Source organism: Leptonychotes weddellii, chromosome 13 (genome assembly GCF_054177405.1).
Source record: "Leptonychotes weddellii isolate Sample4059 chromosome 13, ASM5417740v2, whole genome shotgun sequence".
NCBI lineage: Eukaryota > Metazoa > Chordata > Mammalia > Carnivora > Phocidae > Leptonychotes > Leptonychotes weddellii.
Window position 1 is genome coordinate 76,274,185 of NC_138381.1, and position 15,786 is coordinate 76,289,970.

Genomic DNA, 15,786 nt, shown 5'->3' on the forward strand with positions numbered 1-15,786 from the left:
GCTTCATTCTTCCCCTCCCGCTACCTTCTTCTTCTTCTTTTTTTTTTCTTAACATATATTGCATTATTTGTTTCAGAGGTACAGATCTGAGATTCAACAGTCTTGCACAATTCACAGCGCTTAACAGAGCACATACCCTCCCCAGTGTCTATCACCCAGTCACCCCATCCCTCCCACCCCATGGACTTTATAAAAATTTTTAAACTTTTGTGCATCAAAGGACATTATGGAGGGAGTAAAAGGACAACCCACAGAATGGGATAAAATTCTTGTAAATAATATATCTGATAATATCTGATAATAATGTATCTAAAATATTAAAGAACTATTACAACTCAACAACAAAGAAGCAACCCAATTTAAAAATGCCAAAGGACTTGAATAGACATTTCTCCAAAGAAGTATATAAATGGTCAACAAGCACATGAAAAGATGCTCAACATCACTAATCATTAGGGAGATGCAAATCAAGACGACAACGAGATACCAATCCTGACCCAGTAGGATGGCTAAAAAGACAGACAATAGCAAGTGCTGGTGAGGATGTGGAGAAACTGGATCCCCCACCCCCCGCACTGCTCATGGGAAGAGAAAACAGTACAGCTGCTGTGGAAAACAGTTTGGCAGTTCTTCAAAAAAGCTCAGCATAGAACTGCCATATGACCCAGCCATTCCAGTGCTAGGTATACATCCAGAAAAAGGAAAATATTTCCACACAGAAACTTGTACACGACTGTTCACAGCGGCATTGTTCACAAGAGCCAAACGGTGGAAACAACCCAAATGTCCGTGATCTGAAGAATGGATAAACAAGTTATATCCACACAATCACTATGATTCAGCCATAAGAAGGAAGGAGGTGCTGTCACCTGCCACAACGTGGATGAGCCTTGAAAACAACGTGCAAGAAGCCCGACCCGAAAGGCCACGTAGCGTCCAAACCCACTGATAAGGAATTTCTACAACAGGCAAATCCATAGAGACAGAAAGCAGATTACTGGTTGCCTGGGGATGGGGTGGGGGGACGGAGAGTGACTTCTTCTTTGGGGTGATGACAATGCTCTAAAATCGTGGTGACGGTTTGACAACTCTATGAATTTGCTAAAAACCCCCAAACTGTACGCTTTAAATGTGCGGATTATGTGGTATGCCACTTCCATCTCAATCAAGCTGGTATAAAACACACAAACAGAAACCAACGCTGCGTCTGTACTCACTAGGGTTTCAGAGAGCTCGAACACGGGGTGCGGGAAGGGGCCTCAGCGGCGCCACCTGAGAGGGACAATGCCTGGGTCACCTCTGAGTGTCTCTCTGCCACAAATGTTCTCCCCAGTGTCCAAAAGCTCAGGTTTCTGCTTATGCAGAAAGCCTCGTGGTCAAGGTCCCAGTGACTTTAAGCCCGGCATCTGTTTCCACGGTGACATGACGCCATCGCTGAGGCCATCTTCGGTCAGCTTCCTGAACAGCAGGTGTGCACATGCACACACACACACTCCTAAGTGTACACACCCATGCACACACACACACAGGCACTCCCAAGAGCACGGCCTCACCCCTAGGGCACAAGGATGTGCTATATCTCCGTGGCTCAGAGCAGCTGACTCCCCTTCAGAAAAAAAAGAGGAAAGACCCCGGTGGAGGGCACAGATGGGGTCCGCGGGGACGCACCATCCCTCACTCTTTAAAGGAGCCCCTGGAATGTGGCCCAGATTCTGTGAGCTCCTGCCTCTTGCGGTAGCTTCATTTGTTATGGTTGTGCCAAGTGCTTTCTTTCCATGTACTTTCTCCTTTCGTGATGGCAACAACCCCTTGAGAAAGGTGCAGTATGCTCCTGTCCCCAGTTTGCAGATGCGAAGGCAGGGGCTAAGAGAGCTGGAGTGACTTGTTTGAGGTACACATTTTCCAGGTGGCGGAGCCGGGCCAGAACTCGAGATCTGTTTGACTCTGGGGCCTGCTCAGCCCACAGCATGAAAACACCTTGGCACAAGGCAGGTACCCGATTTTTTATTGAGCAAAGACGTGCATTCTAGTCCCAACTCTGTGACCAGCTCCCTCTCATCCTGGACGAGTCACTTCTCTCTGGTGTCAGTTTCCAAAATTCTACATCCAATCTATGGTCCTACATCCAATCCATGTCCTACCATGTCCTTATAAGAAGTGAAGACAGAAGCACAGATGGGAGGGATGCAGCTGTAAGCCAAGGAACCCCGGCAGCCCTCAGAGGCTGGAGGAGGCAGGGCAGGATCCTCCCCTAGAGCCTTCAGTGGGAGCAAACCCTGCTGACACCTTGATTTTGGACTTCTGGCTTCCAAACTGTGAGAGAACACATTTCTGTGGCTTTAAGCCCCCCAGTTTGTGGTGCTTTATTATGGCGGCCCCAGGAAACAAACACATCTGGGATTCGGGGTGGCTCAGTGAGAAGGGGACATGCAGGTCAGAGGAGCTAGGGCTACATGGAGTGTCCGAGGGCTGAAGTGGGGTGCCCAGCCTGCCGGGGAGCCAACGGTGGAGAAGAGACAGGGGACAGGGTGCAGGGGTGGGGAGGGTCCTATCGGCCTCCGTAGGGCTGCACAGAAGCCTCTGCCCATTCAGGTGACCTGAGCCTGAGTTGTCCTCAGACTCCTTGCCCAAGAAAGCCAGCATGTCCATCCCAGAAGCTCCCTCTGGAGGCTCTAGGGGAGGACCCTGCCTTGCCTCCTCCAGTCCAGGGGCCCCAGGCATTCTTAGGCTTGTGGCCACATCACTCTGCTCTCTGCCTCCACCGTCACATGACCTTCACCTTTTCTCTGTCTTCTCCTCTTCCTATAGGGACAACAGTCATTAGATTTAGGGCCCACTCTCAATCCAAGATGATCTCATCTCAAGGTCCTTAACTAATTACCTCTGCAAAGACCCTGCTTCGAAATAAGGTCACAGTCTAAGGTTCTGGGTGAATGTGAATTTGGGGGGACACAAGTCACTCATGGGAGATGGATAACACAGGCCATTTGGGGCCACACGGGCCACAGTGAGCAGTGGCAGAGCCGCGGCGACCCAGACCGGGAGTGCATCTGTACTCCCTGCAAAGCACTTTCTTCCCCGCCTGCACAGTAAAGATCAGCTGGATGAACAAATGGGTCCTGGTCTCAACTATCACTGGTTCCCTCTGAGCCTGGGCACCTCCTCCAACTTTGGAGCTAACATCCCAAAGGGCTGACCCTTGGCTCCCCTCTGGCAATGGCATCCGGGGGTGCCCAGTCCCCTGCTCAGCTGAGGCTCTCAGTCATGCCACAGAGGAGTAAGCTCTTCTCGAATCGTGCTGACCTTCTCTGCCCACACCAGAAGCCACCGGCCCCACCCTTGCCAACCATTCCCACAAGCTGCGCTGTGGAGCCTCCCAGGGAGACTGCAGAAAGGCAGCAGAGACAAGCCCAGCTCCCCAGGGGCACACATGTGCCCAGGGGGAGGCCTGACTCATGACCCCTGCCCACACAGGCTGAGTGGGGAACTCCCCCCTCCCCCATCCTGTGGGATCTGGGGGCTGCATGGTAGGGACCTGAGCCACCATGGGCCTGGGCAGAAAAAGCACGGGATGAAGGACTCAAAGGCCCCCTCCCAAGGAGCCGCTCTTGGAGCTGTCCAGGGTCCTGGCTAAGCTACCTCCAGTCACTCCCTCCAAGGCAAGCATCTGCTGAGCACCTCCACGGGTGATGGAAGGCTCTCTCCCAGCCAGAACAACTCTTCTTCTTTCCTTCTTCTTCTTCTTCTTCTTTTTGTTGTTGTTGCCTTGAACAGCATGTATACTGAGCGCTGGTCAGGCACAGCATGAAGCAGTTTGACACGTGAGCTCATCCCACCTCACTCACGAGCCCATGGAGGAGGTGGTGAGTTCAGAAGGCAGACCCGTTGCTAGCGGCCACCCCAGCCGGTAAGCTGGGCAGGAGCAAAGAAACTAAATTTCCTCTTCTTTCCACAGAAACACAGCTGTCTTCCTTGAGGGCCTATCCACCGTGTGAGGCCCAGCTCACAGTGGAGGCTCTCCCGGGGCCGCTGGCCCGAGGCCCCCGTGAACATCCGCGCCCTGTCTCCTGGCCTACATTCGGTAAGCTGCACGCACATCCACCTCCCCGATGGCACTCCTGGAGAGCAGGAAGCTCTTTCCATTCTTCTCAGTAACCCAGCCCTCCGCCCAGGCTGGGCCCAGAAAAGTCTGCATTTGACTTAGTGTTTTAACAGCTTTACTGAGATATGATTGGCACACAGCCAACCACATATATGTAAAGATGCAGCTGGTGAGCTGGGATGCATGTTTGCACACGTCAAACTGTCACACAATGGAGATAATATGCTCGTCCATCACCCCCCATGGTGGATGGCGCCCCCAGGAGTTCAGGGGCCAGTGGTAGGTAAGACAGTGCCAAAGCAGGAGCAGAGGAAGGTCGCCTGGAGAGACAGACAGGTGTCAGTGGGGCTCCGATGAGCGAACACACACAGGCAGCCCCGGGCCCATAGGAGGGATCACATAGGGGGGCTATAGGATATTGAACATTAATTGGAAGCGTAAGGATAGATGTTTTGAAAAGAACAAAATACCTCAAAAAAAGGGGTTGAGGATGGCAGGTGCTTCTGAGGAGCCCAGTCAGAGGTGTTCACATGCTCCAAAAAGCTGTGGGATATCCTAGGAGCTAAAAGTGAGCCCCTGGATCCTGAGGCCCACCGCTGCCAGCTGGCGGGCACGGTGGAGCTGGGGGGAGGCCTGCCACGGTCTGGGCCCCCCTGGCTTGGGTGGGAACTGGGGAGCCGCAGGATGAACAGCATCCTTGAACAGGCTGAGCAATTTCCAGATAGCTCAGAGCTGGGGGGCCGAGGTGAGTCGCTTCTCCTCCCCCCGCTCTCTAGGAATAGTTACGGGGTGAGCGGTTCAAGAGGGAACCGAGTGGCACTTCTGAAGCAGGGGGAGCCAACAGTCTCCCAGAGAGGCTGGCTCACCTCCCGTTCTCTTCCTACTCAAGCTCCCCATGCTGGGGGGTTGCTGCTCAAACTCTGGTAGCTTCATGGGGCTCCTTCCAGAAGGGACTAGGGGTCTGGGCTCTGCAGGGAGCTCGTTACTAACTCCCCAGACCCAGGTGGATGGGTGTGCACCCACCGAGGAGTTCCAGGGGTGGAGGTGGAGCCCTGCCGGCCGGGGCTCTCCCTGCACCAAGGGCATGTGACACCATGGTCTAGGGGTGGCACCGAGGCATCCGTATGCCCAGAAGAGCAGAGCCAGGTGAGAGCAGGTTCGTAATCAGACTCCTCACTGGGAGGAAAGCTGCCCGGCCGGGCCAAGGGGGCACAAAGGATGAGCACAGTGCTGGCAGGGCAGCTGGGGAGGGGGACCTCCCCTGAGGAGCAGGACCCCAGCGAGTAGGAGCGTGGTCATATCTGGGCCACTTGCAACCCGATCCCGGGTCTTCCCACTCCGTGTCCCAGGTCAGCCAGGCTCTGAGTAGGGAGGCCCCCAACGTCTGGGTGGGGGGTGGAAGGGAGGCGCATGGTATCCTCTAGCTTGTCATAGGAATCGGTCATTCTCAAACTCATCTGTGACTATAAATCAGCCACATGGTGGATACTGCTGTCTTGCAGGCAGCCTAGGGAACCAGAAAATAGGCCAGGTGCTCCCAGGCAAGTCACTGACCTTCTTTGGCTCACACCTTCCTGTCTGTCAAATGGACTGAATTTTTGTGTCCCCTCCAGATTCGTATGTTGAAGCCCCCAACCTCCAATGTGATGGTACTAGGTCAGGCTTTGGGAGATGATAAGGTCATGAGGATGAAGCCCTCACAGTAGGATTAGTGCCCTCCCAGAAGAGACCCCGGAGAGCCCCCTCGCCCCTTCTACCATCAAGAACTCAGTGAGAAGGTGGCCATCCAGGCAAAGCCAGGAGGAGGGCCCTCACCAGACACCACTCTGCCAGCACCTTGACCTTGGGCTTCTAGCCTTCAGAACGCTGAGAAATAAATGTCTGTCGTCTAAGCCCCCAGTCTGTGGTATTTGTTATAGCAGCTCAAGCTGACCGAACACGTAGATAGTATCTGAATCCGTGAGAGGTCGGTATTAAATGCAGTGTTAGGACCAAATGCAGCGCCGACAAGGCAACCCAGTGCCACAAACACCCACCGCGCTCCTGTGTTCCTGGCGTCGTGCTGGGAAGCCAGATGCCATGCAGTTCACACATTTACCAGGAGCCTGCTGGGCAGACACTGGGCTGTCAAGGCCGCGATGCCACCTCCCTGCCCCCCAAGGGCGTGGGGAGCACGCCCTGGCCCCAAGACCCACCTGTATCATGTACAGCTGGGCGATGCGGTACTCCTCCACGGTCATGGGCAGAGGAATCCGATATTCCTTTATAATCATCTTGGAGTCCAAGCCTTCCCGTCGATGGGGAAATGCGTGTTGGGACTTCTAGGTGAGGTTCCTTAAATAACCATGACAAACTTCACCGAGGACCCCTGAGAGGGAGAGAGAGAGGGCAGGAGAGTCACTTCCTGAAAGGCTGGTGAGCACAACAGCACAGAGGAAAGACCTGGTCTCGACTCCGCCAGCAGCCCATGGCGTGACCTTGAACAAATTCCCTCACCTCTCCAGCCTTCATTTTCCTTGCTTGCTCAGCAATCTTGTAGAAGCTATGTCTTCTTATACCCCTTCTTTATGGGGTCCTGCTCCTCCCTTCCCTGATCAGCCACAGGGAAATAAAGGATTGTCGTCCCACGAGTGAGGGCCGGGCGGTGGGAGGGTGTCGCATCCCCTAAGCGTAAAGAGCATGGCGCTCTCGTTTATACGCCATTCCAGCAAGCTGCAGCGGCAGTGGCCCGGGGCTCTGGTGTCGCTGGAGGCAGGCCCAGTGACTGCAGCTGGCCACAGGAAGGAAGGGAGGACCAACAGAAGTACGAAAAACCCACGTGAGGAATTTAAACATCAGCAGCCCGGGACCCTCCGGTGTTGGGGCATATCATCAGGCACAGAGGGGCACTGTGGACTTGGAAGACACTTCTCCAAGAGAGGTGATCTGAAGTGTGGTTCCAGCTCAGCCCAACAACGATTTACGACACCTGCTCTATTGCCGACACCGGGCTCGGTCTTGGAGGTGGAAGAGACAAGTAAGATCAGTGGGCGGGCTGCATAGCGTGTGAACTATATCTCAATAAGGCTTTTGAAAAAATAAACCATGTACTCATAGAAGCTTCTATTTAAGATGACAAAGAATATATTTGATGAAGAGCTGCACCGAAAGCAATCAAATTTGAAAACAAACAAGCAAGGCTCGAAGGAGGCATAGTCTCAGTGATCTGGAAAATGGAATTACCCATCATAATCCATCCCCTAGATGGTGGGGGCTTTGCTGTAAATGTACACGGTTACCCCCAGAGAGGTTACACACTGCTAACTGGAAGGTGAGTGAAGTCTTCCAAGACAGGCAATGGCAGAATCAGGATTTTAGATTCTGATTTTAGAAGGACCACGCTGGGGACAGCAGTCAGTGAAGATTCACAGTGACACTGGCTAAGTGATAAGAGCGAGGGTCCAGCCAGGCAGGCAGCCTCCCTGGGGCACCATCTGTCTGAGGCCTGAGCATCACCCAGACACTAAGGCATTACTATCTAATGAGATTGAGGGAAAAGAATGTACCAGAACTCTTGGGACAATGGGCACATAGGGCTGAAAGAAATTCTTTAATAAGCCACCTAGGGAGAGAGACTGAGGGATCGGGAGTATTATATACATAAACCAGAGATGGCCCCTGTGTTATTCACGTCTGCATAGCAGGTAGGATTATTAGCCCGAAGCCCCCAGCACCAAACTCAAGCTCTCACACATCCGGTTGCTTTAAATACAGTTCAGATAAACACCTTTTTATTTTTTTAAAGATTTACTTATTTATTTTAGAGAGAGTATATGTGTGCGTGAGTGGGGAAAGGGACAGGAGGAGAGACAGAGAGAATCTTGAGCAGACTCCCTGCTGAGCGTGGAACCCAACTCGGGGCTCGATCTCACGACCCTGAGATCATGACCCAAGCCGAAATCAAAAGTCGGATGCTTAACTGACTGAGCCACCCAGGCACCCCCTAAATAAACATCTTTCTAGCTAATTAGAGTTCATCGACTTTACATCACCCACGGAACTGCACCCCACATTTGCTAGCCATAGATCAGACAAACCCTGCGGCCTCAAATGAGGGGCGCCCAGGTGGCTCCATTGTTGGGCATCTGCCTTCGGCTCAGGTCGTGATCCCGGGGTCCTGGGATCGAGCTCCGCATCGGGCTCCCTGCTCCGCGGGAAGCCTGCCTCTCCCTCTCCCACTCCCCCCTGCTTGTGTTCCCTCTCTCGCTGTGTCTCTCTCTGTCAAATAAACAAATAAAAAATCTTTAAAAAATAAAAATAAAAGACCTCAAACGAGAGAGTTCTATGACCCAGAGGCTCCCCACCATGCTCCCGAGTGACGTCACTACCTACATGAGCCCCCTGTCCGACTCTCCCTCCCTTCTGGGTGGTGGTCACACATCACTTTGTAAGGCCCCTTGCCGGGAGGGACTTTCCCTCTCAAGCGAGCTGTCCAAATGCCGCCAAACACTTGTTACTGCCCCTCCTGGTCCTGTGTCTCCCCTGATCAACCCGAACCCCTGAACTCACCACAAGGGGAAGGGTGAACTCTCCAGAGGCCACGCTCCGGTGCCAAGAGACCATCACTAACCTTCCTTCAAGGCTGGTGGGTCCAGCCCAAGATGAGAGGGCATGTGGGTTCGGGCCCAAGCTGACATGTCCAGGAGGAGAAAGCAGAGGCTGTGGGCTGCCCCTTCTCGGCTCTGAGACCCGCCTGCCCCGAGGCCCACAGGCCTATGCTCAAGCCTGGCAGAGGAGATGGCCCAGAGTCTCCACGGGAGGCTGGGGTCGGCCAGGCGACAAGACATGAGAGCTGCCAGGGGGATGAGCTTCCAACTGGCCGAGAGGGTGGGACGGGCACGGGTTTGGGGAGAGAGAACCGCAGGCTTGGGAGAAGCTGAGTGAGGTGAGAGCTGCCAGCAGAGGGAAGGACGAGATTCCGTGAGGGTCGTGTGCCTCCGCAGCTTCTCCACGTGGTCCTCGTTTAAGCTCAAGAACCACCTTGCCCGGAAGGTACCAGAGGCCTGTCACAGAAGCACCATGCCCTGCAGGGCGGCACGCACACCTATGTCTGTGGGGCCTCAGGAGAAACGCTGTGACCTGGGGCAAGTCTCATCATCACCTCAATGACTCAATGACAAAGAAGTCAGATGCAATCCCTAAAAGTTCCCGGGAAACTCTAGGAGTCTAAGCAATCTGCCCTTGGCGGTCTTAACGGCTCCACAGAAAAAGACCTGCCCACGCTTGCCTGCACACAAGTCTGACCAAGTGTCCATTCGAAGCGGGGGGCAAAGCCAAGGGCGCCCGCCCCACCACGGCCGAGAGACCAGCAGACCCCGCAAGGCTTAGGATGCAGCTCCATCTGTCACGGGGTGAGAGACGGTGTTTCTGCCCACGAGTCGCCAGAGAGCTACACCGGCAGGTACCCAGACCGACAGACGGAAAGAGCAGAGTGCTGCACAGTTAGAGCTCAGTGCATGGTGACTAAGAACAGGAGGGAGGAATCAGAGCTCCATGAGTGACCCCATGTGACGGGACCTCATGGGGGGAGCTCCACTCCGGGATCGGACTTCAAAACCTAACAAAGCCTTTGTTGGCCACGTGTCCCCCCAGGACATGTGGCTGTGCCTGGTGAGCCTCGGTCTCTCCATACAGCAAATGGGGATGACACCAGCAGCTTTCCAGGGTTAGTGTCACCGAGATGAGAAAGTGGACCAGCCAGGGGTGGCATTTGTCAGTACGGAGGGGACTAGGGAAAGGCTTGAGGGAAGGTGGAGCTTCCAAGTGACGTGAGCGGGGCTTCCTGGAACCCCAGGATGAGTAGATGCAAGGAGGACGTGCTCCAGAAGGAACAGTACAAGCCGAGCAAAGGCCCCGAGGCACCAACGTGCCACACCATTCAAGTGACCTCCCATCGGTGTGCCCCCTGCACTGTCGTGCCACATCCTGTGTTTGGGGCTGGTGTAAACACACCGAGGCCACCCTACAGCCACTGGCCTCAGGAGAGGATGGTGCTCAAGGCTGAGATGCGGCCATTCCCTGCAGCTGAGCACCCACGAAGTTCAGTGCCGGGGGTGGGGCAGGAGCAGGGTGACGAGAGATTGTCACTTGCTTCCAGGAGTGCGGGGAGAAGAGACACACTCCTCAGACAGGGTGTGACCATAAAGCATAAACGTCACACCCAACATTTCCACAGGGAAGCTCCCGGCGAGTGGAGCAGAACTCAGGAGATGGCCATTGACGCTGAGCACTGGCCACTCTGGATGTTGTCCTTCAAGGCAATCACTCTAAAGGGGTCTCAACAAGTACCAGCATTTTACTTAGTTAAGAAAGTCAGGCCCGTTTCTTTACAACAACACCCATGCCAGTGGGTTCAGGAATCTATCCTGACTTCCTACTGAAGATGGTGGAGTAGGAGCATTTCCGTTCTACTGCCCTCCCTCGAAAACACCAACTACAGATGTAGGGCAGTCACGTTGGCTGATGAAACAACGAAATCGCTATGCCCCCAAACCACAGACATCACAAAGTCTGAACTGGAAGAAAGCTACATGCTGAGAGCTTACATGGGCCTCCTCCTTGGACCCCCCAAGTAAATATCACTTCCTGAAAGTCATGACCATGATCCTCCTGCTAGAATCAGGAACTAGGGCTGTGGATGCCACCCCAGGCAAGGAGAGGCATCCCCCTGTCATTTGTTTTTCCAAAGAAAAATTTTTAATTGAAGTATTACATACATACAAAAAAGTGCACGTATCATAAATATAGATATATTTTCACAAACTGAACACACTTGTAGGACCAGCAAGGATCAAGAAATAGGAAAATAACAACCCCAGAAGCCCCCCGTGTGTCCCCTTCTAGTCACATCTCCTCAACTGTGAACAACCACTGTCCTGCCATTTGCCTGTTTTGTACTTTATATGAGATTGAAGCTGATGGATTGCCAACACCCAACTGTCTTTGAGCAATTTCATATGGAAGCCTACTGTATGTGCTCTTTTGATTCTGGCTTGTTTTGACCAACATCATGTTCATGGGATTCATCCAAATTATTGCATGTGGTTGTAGACTGTTTGTTCTCATTGCTGCCTAGTATTTCATTGGGTAGATGTACTGTAATCGACTCAACCACTCCATTGTTGATGGGCATTTGGGTAATGTCCAATTTGGGGCTGATGGGAATAGTGCTGCTGTAAACAACCGAGCACAGGCAAAGATGCGATTTTACACTGTGGAATGGAAATGGGGTGGGAGCTGATGGGAAATCACACCCACATGCCATTTCTATGACAGAAACTCATTTTCCCTCTGAGGGAGGTGCTGGGAGTGAAGTGAGGGTGGGGAGAGAAAAGGGGCAGCGAGGGGTTGGTCATAACACAGACAGCCAGTGATGTAAAGAGCTTTGCTGAGAACCATTATGATGTATGAGCCCTGAAACCTGAGAGAGACAGAATCCCTAGGCAGAGAATAAATAAAAGCTCAGGGAGGGAGGCTTCCAGTGAGTAAGCCCATAATGCAGCTGCAGACTGCTCTGGACCACTCCCCACATTTTCACAAGCTGCTATTTAGAAGGTAGCTAAAGAATAATAATCACAAGGAATTCACATGGGTCCTATGCATTAAGGGTGAGGTGGGGGGCAAATGAAGAACACACAACAGGAGGAATCATCCAGAGAAATCAGAAAGACTTCAGAAAAAACAAGTCATAGACCCAGAGAAATTACAGATATAATCTCTTAAGAACTGGTAAGGGGCAGATGGGTGTAAGAAAAGAGATGCTGAAATTTTAAAAAAGAAATTATTTGACAAAAGAAAGAGATGAAGGCTGAAAGGTGAGTTAACAGAGCTCAGTGGGAAATAAGAAAGATAAATACATTCACGTATTTTTTAAAAACCATATTATAAGCGATGATTAAATGACAAAGCAGAGCATGAACAACTAGAGATGTGGTGGGTGGGCTGCAAGAAATCACATAAGATTAAATGGAGAAGACTAATAAGACAAAGTGACAGATATGGGAGGCAAAAGGAAATCACACATATACATAATTGGTAAAGAAAATACAATAATGGAACAGGGGAAAGTATTCAAATATATAATAGAAAAATCCCCTGAAATTAAAAAAAAAAAAAAACTGACTCTACAAAACTGCCATTCTATGGCCCAGGAAAACTTGATGGTGTGATTAACACCAAGACATCCTTAAAAGGTTACTGATCCTGGGGTGCCTGGGTGGTGCAGTCGGCTAAGTGTCCGTCTCTTGGTTTCGGCTCAGGTCGTGATCTCAGGGTCATGAGATCAAGCCCCATGCAAGGCTCCACACTAAGCCTGGAGTCTGCTTAAGATTCTCACTCTCTCTCCCCCCCCCCGCCCCTCCCCCTGCCAGTGCACGCTTTCTCTCTCTCTCTCTCAAATAAATAATACACCTTTTAAAAAAGTTACTGATCTTAAAGGATAAAGAAAGAACCATATAACTAGGGGAGCAGGGAGGTGAGTTGAGGAGAATCAGAATCCTCCACAGAAACCCAACTTCAGGAAACAGTGAAGTAATAGCTACAGAGCTGTAACTCCAAATTTTATACCCAGCAAAACCGTCCTTTGAGTATAAAGTTAATGGACATTCTGTAACATAAACTCATAGGCTTAGACATCCATAAAGTCTTAAAAAAAATTACTTGATGCTGAAATCCAACCAATCAAAAATAAGTTCATCAATGGAGGAACTCCAGTGAATACTGAATTAATAATTTTGAAATTGGGGCAATTATTGTTATTGAATAGAATATAAAAACCCTGACAATGTACACAAATAATAAAATAACTAAAATTTTCCACTAAAATTGAAAGTGGAAAAAACAGAGGCGGGTGGCATGAAAGCTGGTTCATTATACAGATTAAAAAATTAATGAGGGATGGGCGCCTGGGTGGCTCAGTCGTTAAGCATCTGCCTGTGGCTCAGGTCATGATCCCGGGGTCCTGGGATCGGGGCCCGCATTGGGCTCCCTGCTCCGCGGGAGGCCTGCTTCTGCCTCTCCCACTCCCCCGGCTTGTGTTCCCTCTCTCGCTGTCTCTCTCTCTGTCAAGTAAATAAATTAAAAAAAAAAAAATTAATGAGGGATGAACAGTAGGAGCACAGGGATTTTTAGGGCAGTAGAATTATTCTGTATGATACTAGAATGGTGGATACACATCATTATGTGTTTATCAACACAGACAGAATGTACAACACAAAAAGTGACCCCTAATGCAAACCATGGGCTTTGGGTGATAATGATGTACCAATACAGGTTTATCAATTGTGATAAATGTCCCACTCTGGTGCGGGATGTTGATGGGGGAGAGGCTGTGTATGTGTGGGGTGGAGGGATATATGAGAACTCTCTGTACTATCCTCTCAGTTTTGCTGTGAACCTAAAACTGCTTTAAAAAATTAAGTTTGTTCGTTAAAAAAAAAAAAAATGATTCCAACCTGTTAAAAGTTTTTCTTGCAGAAAGTAGATTAGAGGTTACCAGAGGTTGGGGAGAGCTGGGGAATTGAGGAGGCATTATTTATGGGATTTGGGGAATGAAAACATTTTGGAAATAGTAGGGGAGGTGGCAGCGCAATACCGTAAATGTATTTATGCCACGGAATTGTATGCTTCACATGTTTATAGGAGCAAATTTTATGTCATATATTTACTACAATTTTTTAAAAGTAATAATGTAGGATACAAAAACCCACTGAGTTGTGCACTTGAAATGAATTAACTGTACAGTATGTGAATTGTATCTCAATAAAGCTGTTTAAAAAGTTTTTCTCTTAAAAAACAGTTTTTCTCTTTTCTGCATTAACTTTAAGGAACTTTTAGGAACTAAAAGTTTTAGGAACTATTATCACTTAAAGAGGAAGAAATGTATTTCTGAAGTTTAGCAATTTCCTTCCATTTCATTTCAAATACACACAAATGAATTTGTCTTCAGTTAAATTTAAGAAAATTAAATTTGGTTTTTTATTTTAAAACTGCATGCTGAGTAAGACCCATTTTGTTGTTGTTGTTAAGTTATTACTACTCTGTATGTGTCTGTTTGTATAAAGAGTCTGAAAAAAATGCTCACTGGATGCTGGTGAGGGTTATCTCAGATTGGTGGAATTTGGGGCAACTTTTCCTTGTACTTTTCTTTATTAGTCGACTTTTTACAAGGCAGCAGCCAGTGGAGTTTGAGCAGGAGTCTGAGTACCAGCCAGAGAAGGACAGTCAATGTAGTTGTTAAAATTCACGGACTTTGAGTCAGCCAGACCTTCCGCCACCTCCCAGCTGTGACCGTGGGCAAACTGTTTAAACTCTTTGATCTTTCATTTTATCTTCTACAAAATAGCAAAATAGTAGGTGAGAATAGCACCTGCCCTGTTGGACTGTTTTGTGGATTAAATGACATAATGCACATAAAATGCTTAGCCCACTTCCACCCAGTACTCAGCTAGCAGTTAGGTGGTGCTCCTGTGCTCAGCAGGGTCGGGAAGGCTGGTGCCTGAGCCCGGATAGCTTTCTGGCTGAGCTGCTTACTTCGGGCACAGCCACTAAGCCCACCGCCATCAAGGAAAGACAGCCTAGCACCCACGGCACCGGCGTCCACAGGACAGACGACCCCTTGGCAGGTGCCTGCTTGGTTTCACAGACAGAACAGGAACCTGGTAGGCACGACAGGGTCCCCTTGCTTTCTCTCTGGTTGAGCAAGAGGGTGCAGGCCGACCCCAGGCCCCTAATGAGAGAAGGCAGCATGACTTGTGTGTCTGCCTGTCCCCCGAGCCCCCTTCACCCAGTGGCTGAACCCTCAGACAATCTCATTACACCCACTCCGGCTGCCTGGGTGCGTGCGAGACACACATTTCATCTCCGTCCCCGCTGGAGTTGTGATGGGTTCTAGACAGAATTATATTTTACTGCTTTCCACGGGGCAGCTCTCGGTGCCTGGCGCAGTGAGAGGGAAGAAAGAAAAACACACGTCTCCCGAGGCCCTTCTGCGAGGGAAGCTGGGCGAGGAGTCTGAGTGACCACTGTGCCCAAGACGCACCCATATGCACCTCCCCCCAGGCCCTCTCCAGGGAGGGTAGGGATGGACCTTCCCATGAGCCTCCGATATGGCACCTGGCTTTCCGGAAGCCTTGTGTTCATGACCTTAGGACGGACCCCAGCCCCCATGGTCATCAGTGTGTTAGAGGAAGCAGGAGGGCCAGATGATGTCAGAGCGAGAGCCACCTGGCATGGTGATCAGGGAGGAATCAGGGCTGCCCAGCCCTGGACAAGGCACAAGGCCCAGACGGAAGGGGTGTCACCCCCCTCCTCCTCAGTCAGCCTGTCCCATCAGGACCCATATAAGGAAGACAAAAGGAGCCTGCGGGTGACCAGAAACACAGGGTTCTGCCTGAGGAGTCAAGGTCAGGACACGTCCTGGGGCCTCCCTGGGCTTCAGGGACCCCCAGGCATCATGGGGGGAAAGGGGCTGGGGTGGCCAGGCTGGAGGGACTTTGGTAGAGCCTGGCGGGTTGCTGGGTTTGAGCTCAAAAGTGTGCGCAACCAAGCAGGTGGGCAAGACCACTCTTTGAGCGAAGGCCGTGGCGAGACACCCGGACTGGGAGGGGAAGAAGAAAATTGAGTTTACTGAACTTAATCTGTTTTTC

At 51.0% G+C, this 15,786-nt stretch overlaps 1 protein-coding gene across 2 annotated transcripts in view; it reads right to left on the bottom strand.

Annotated features, from left to right (window-relative positions):
- PITPNM2 (phosphatidylinositol transfer protein membrane associated 2) overlaps positions 1–15,786 on the bottom strand; it is a 133,945-nt gene that overhangs the window by 27,754 nt on the left and 90,405 nt on the right. For both annotated transcript variants that reach the window (XM_081802358.1, XM_081802357.1), the window contains exon 3: positions 6,298–6,470. In XM_081802358.1, the coding sequence (XP_081658484.1) occupies positions 6,298–6,375 (78 nt within the window). In that variant the 5' untranslated portion in view covers positions 6,376–6,470. The remainder of the gene's footprint in view (positions 1–6,297; positions 6,471–15,786) is intronic.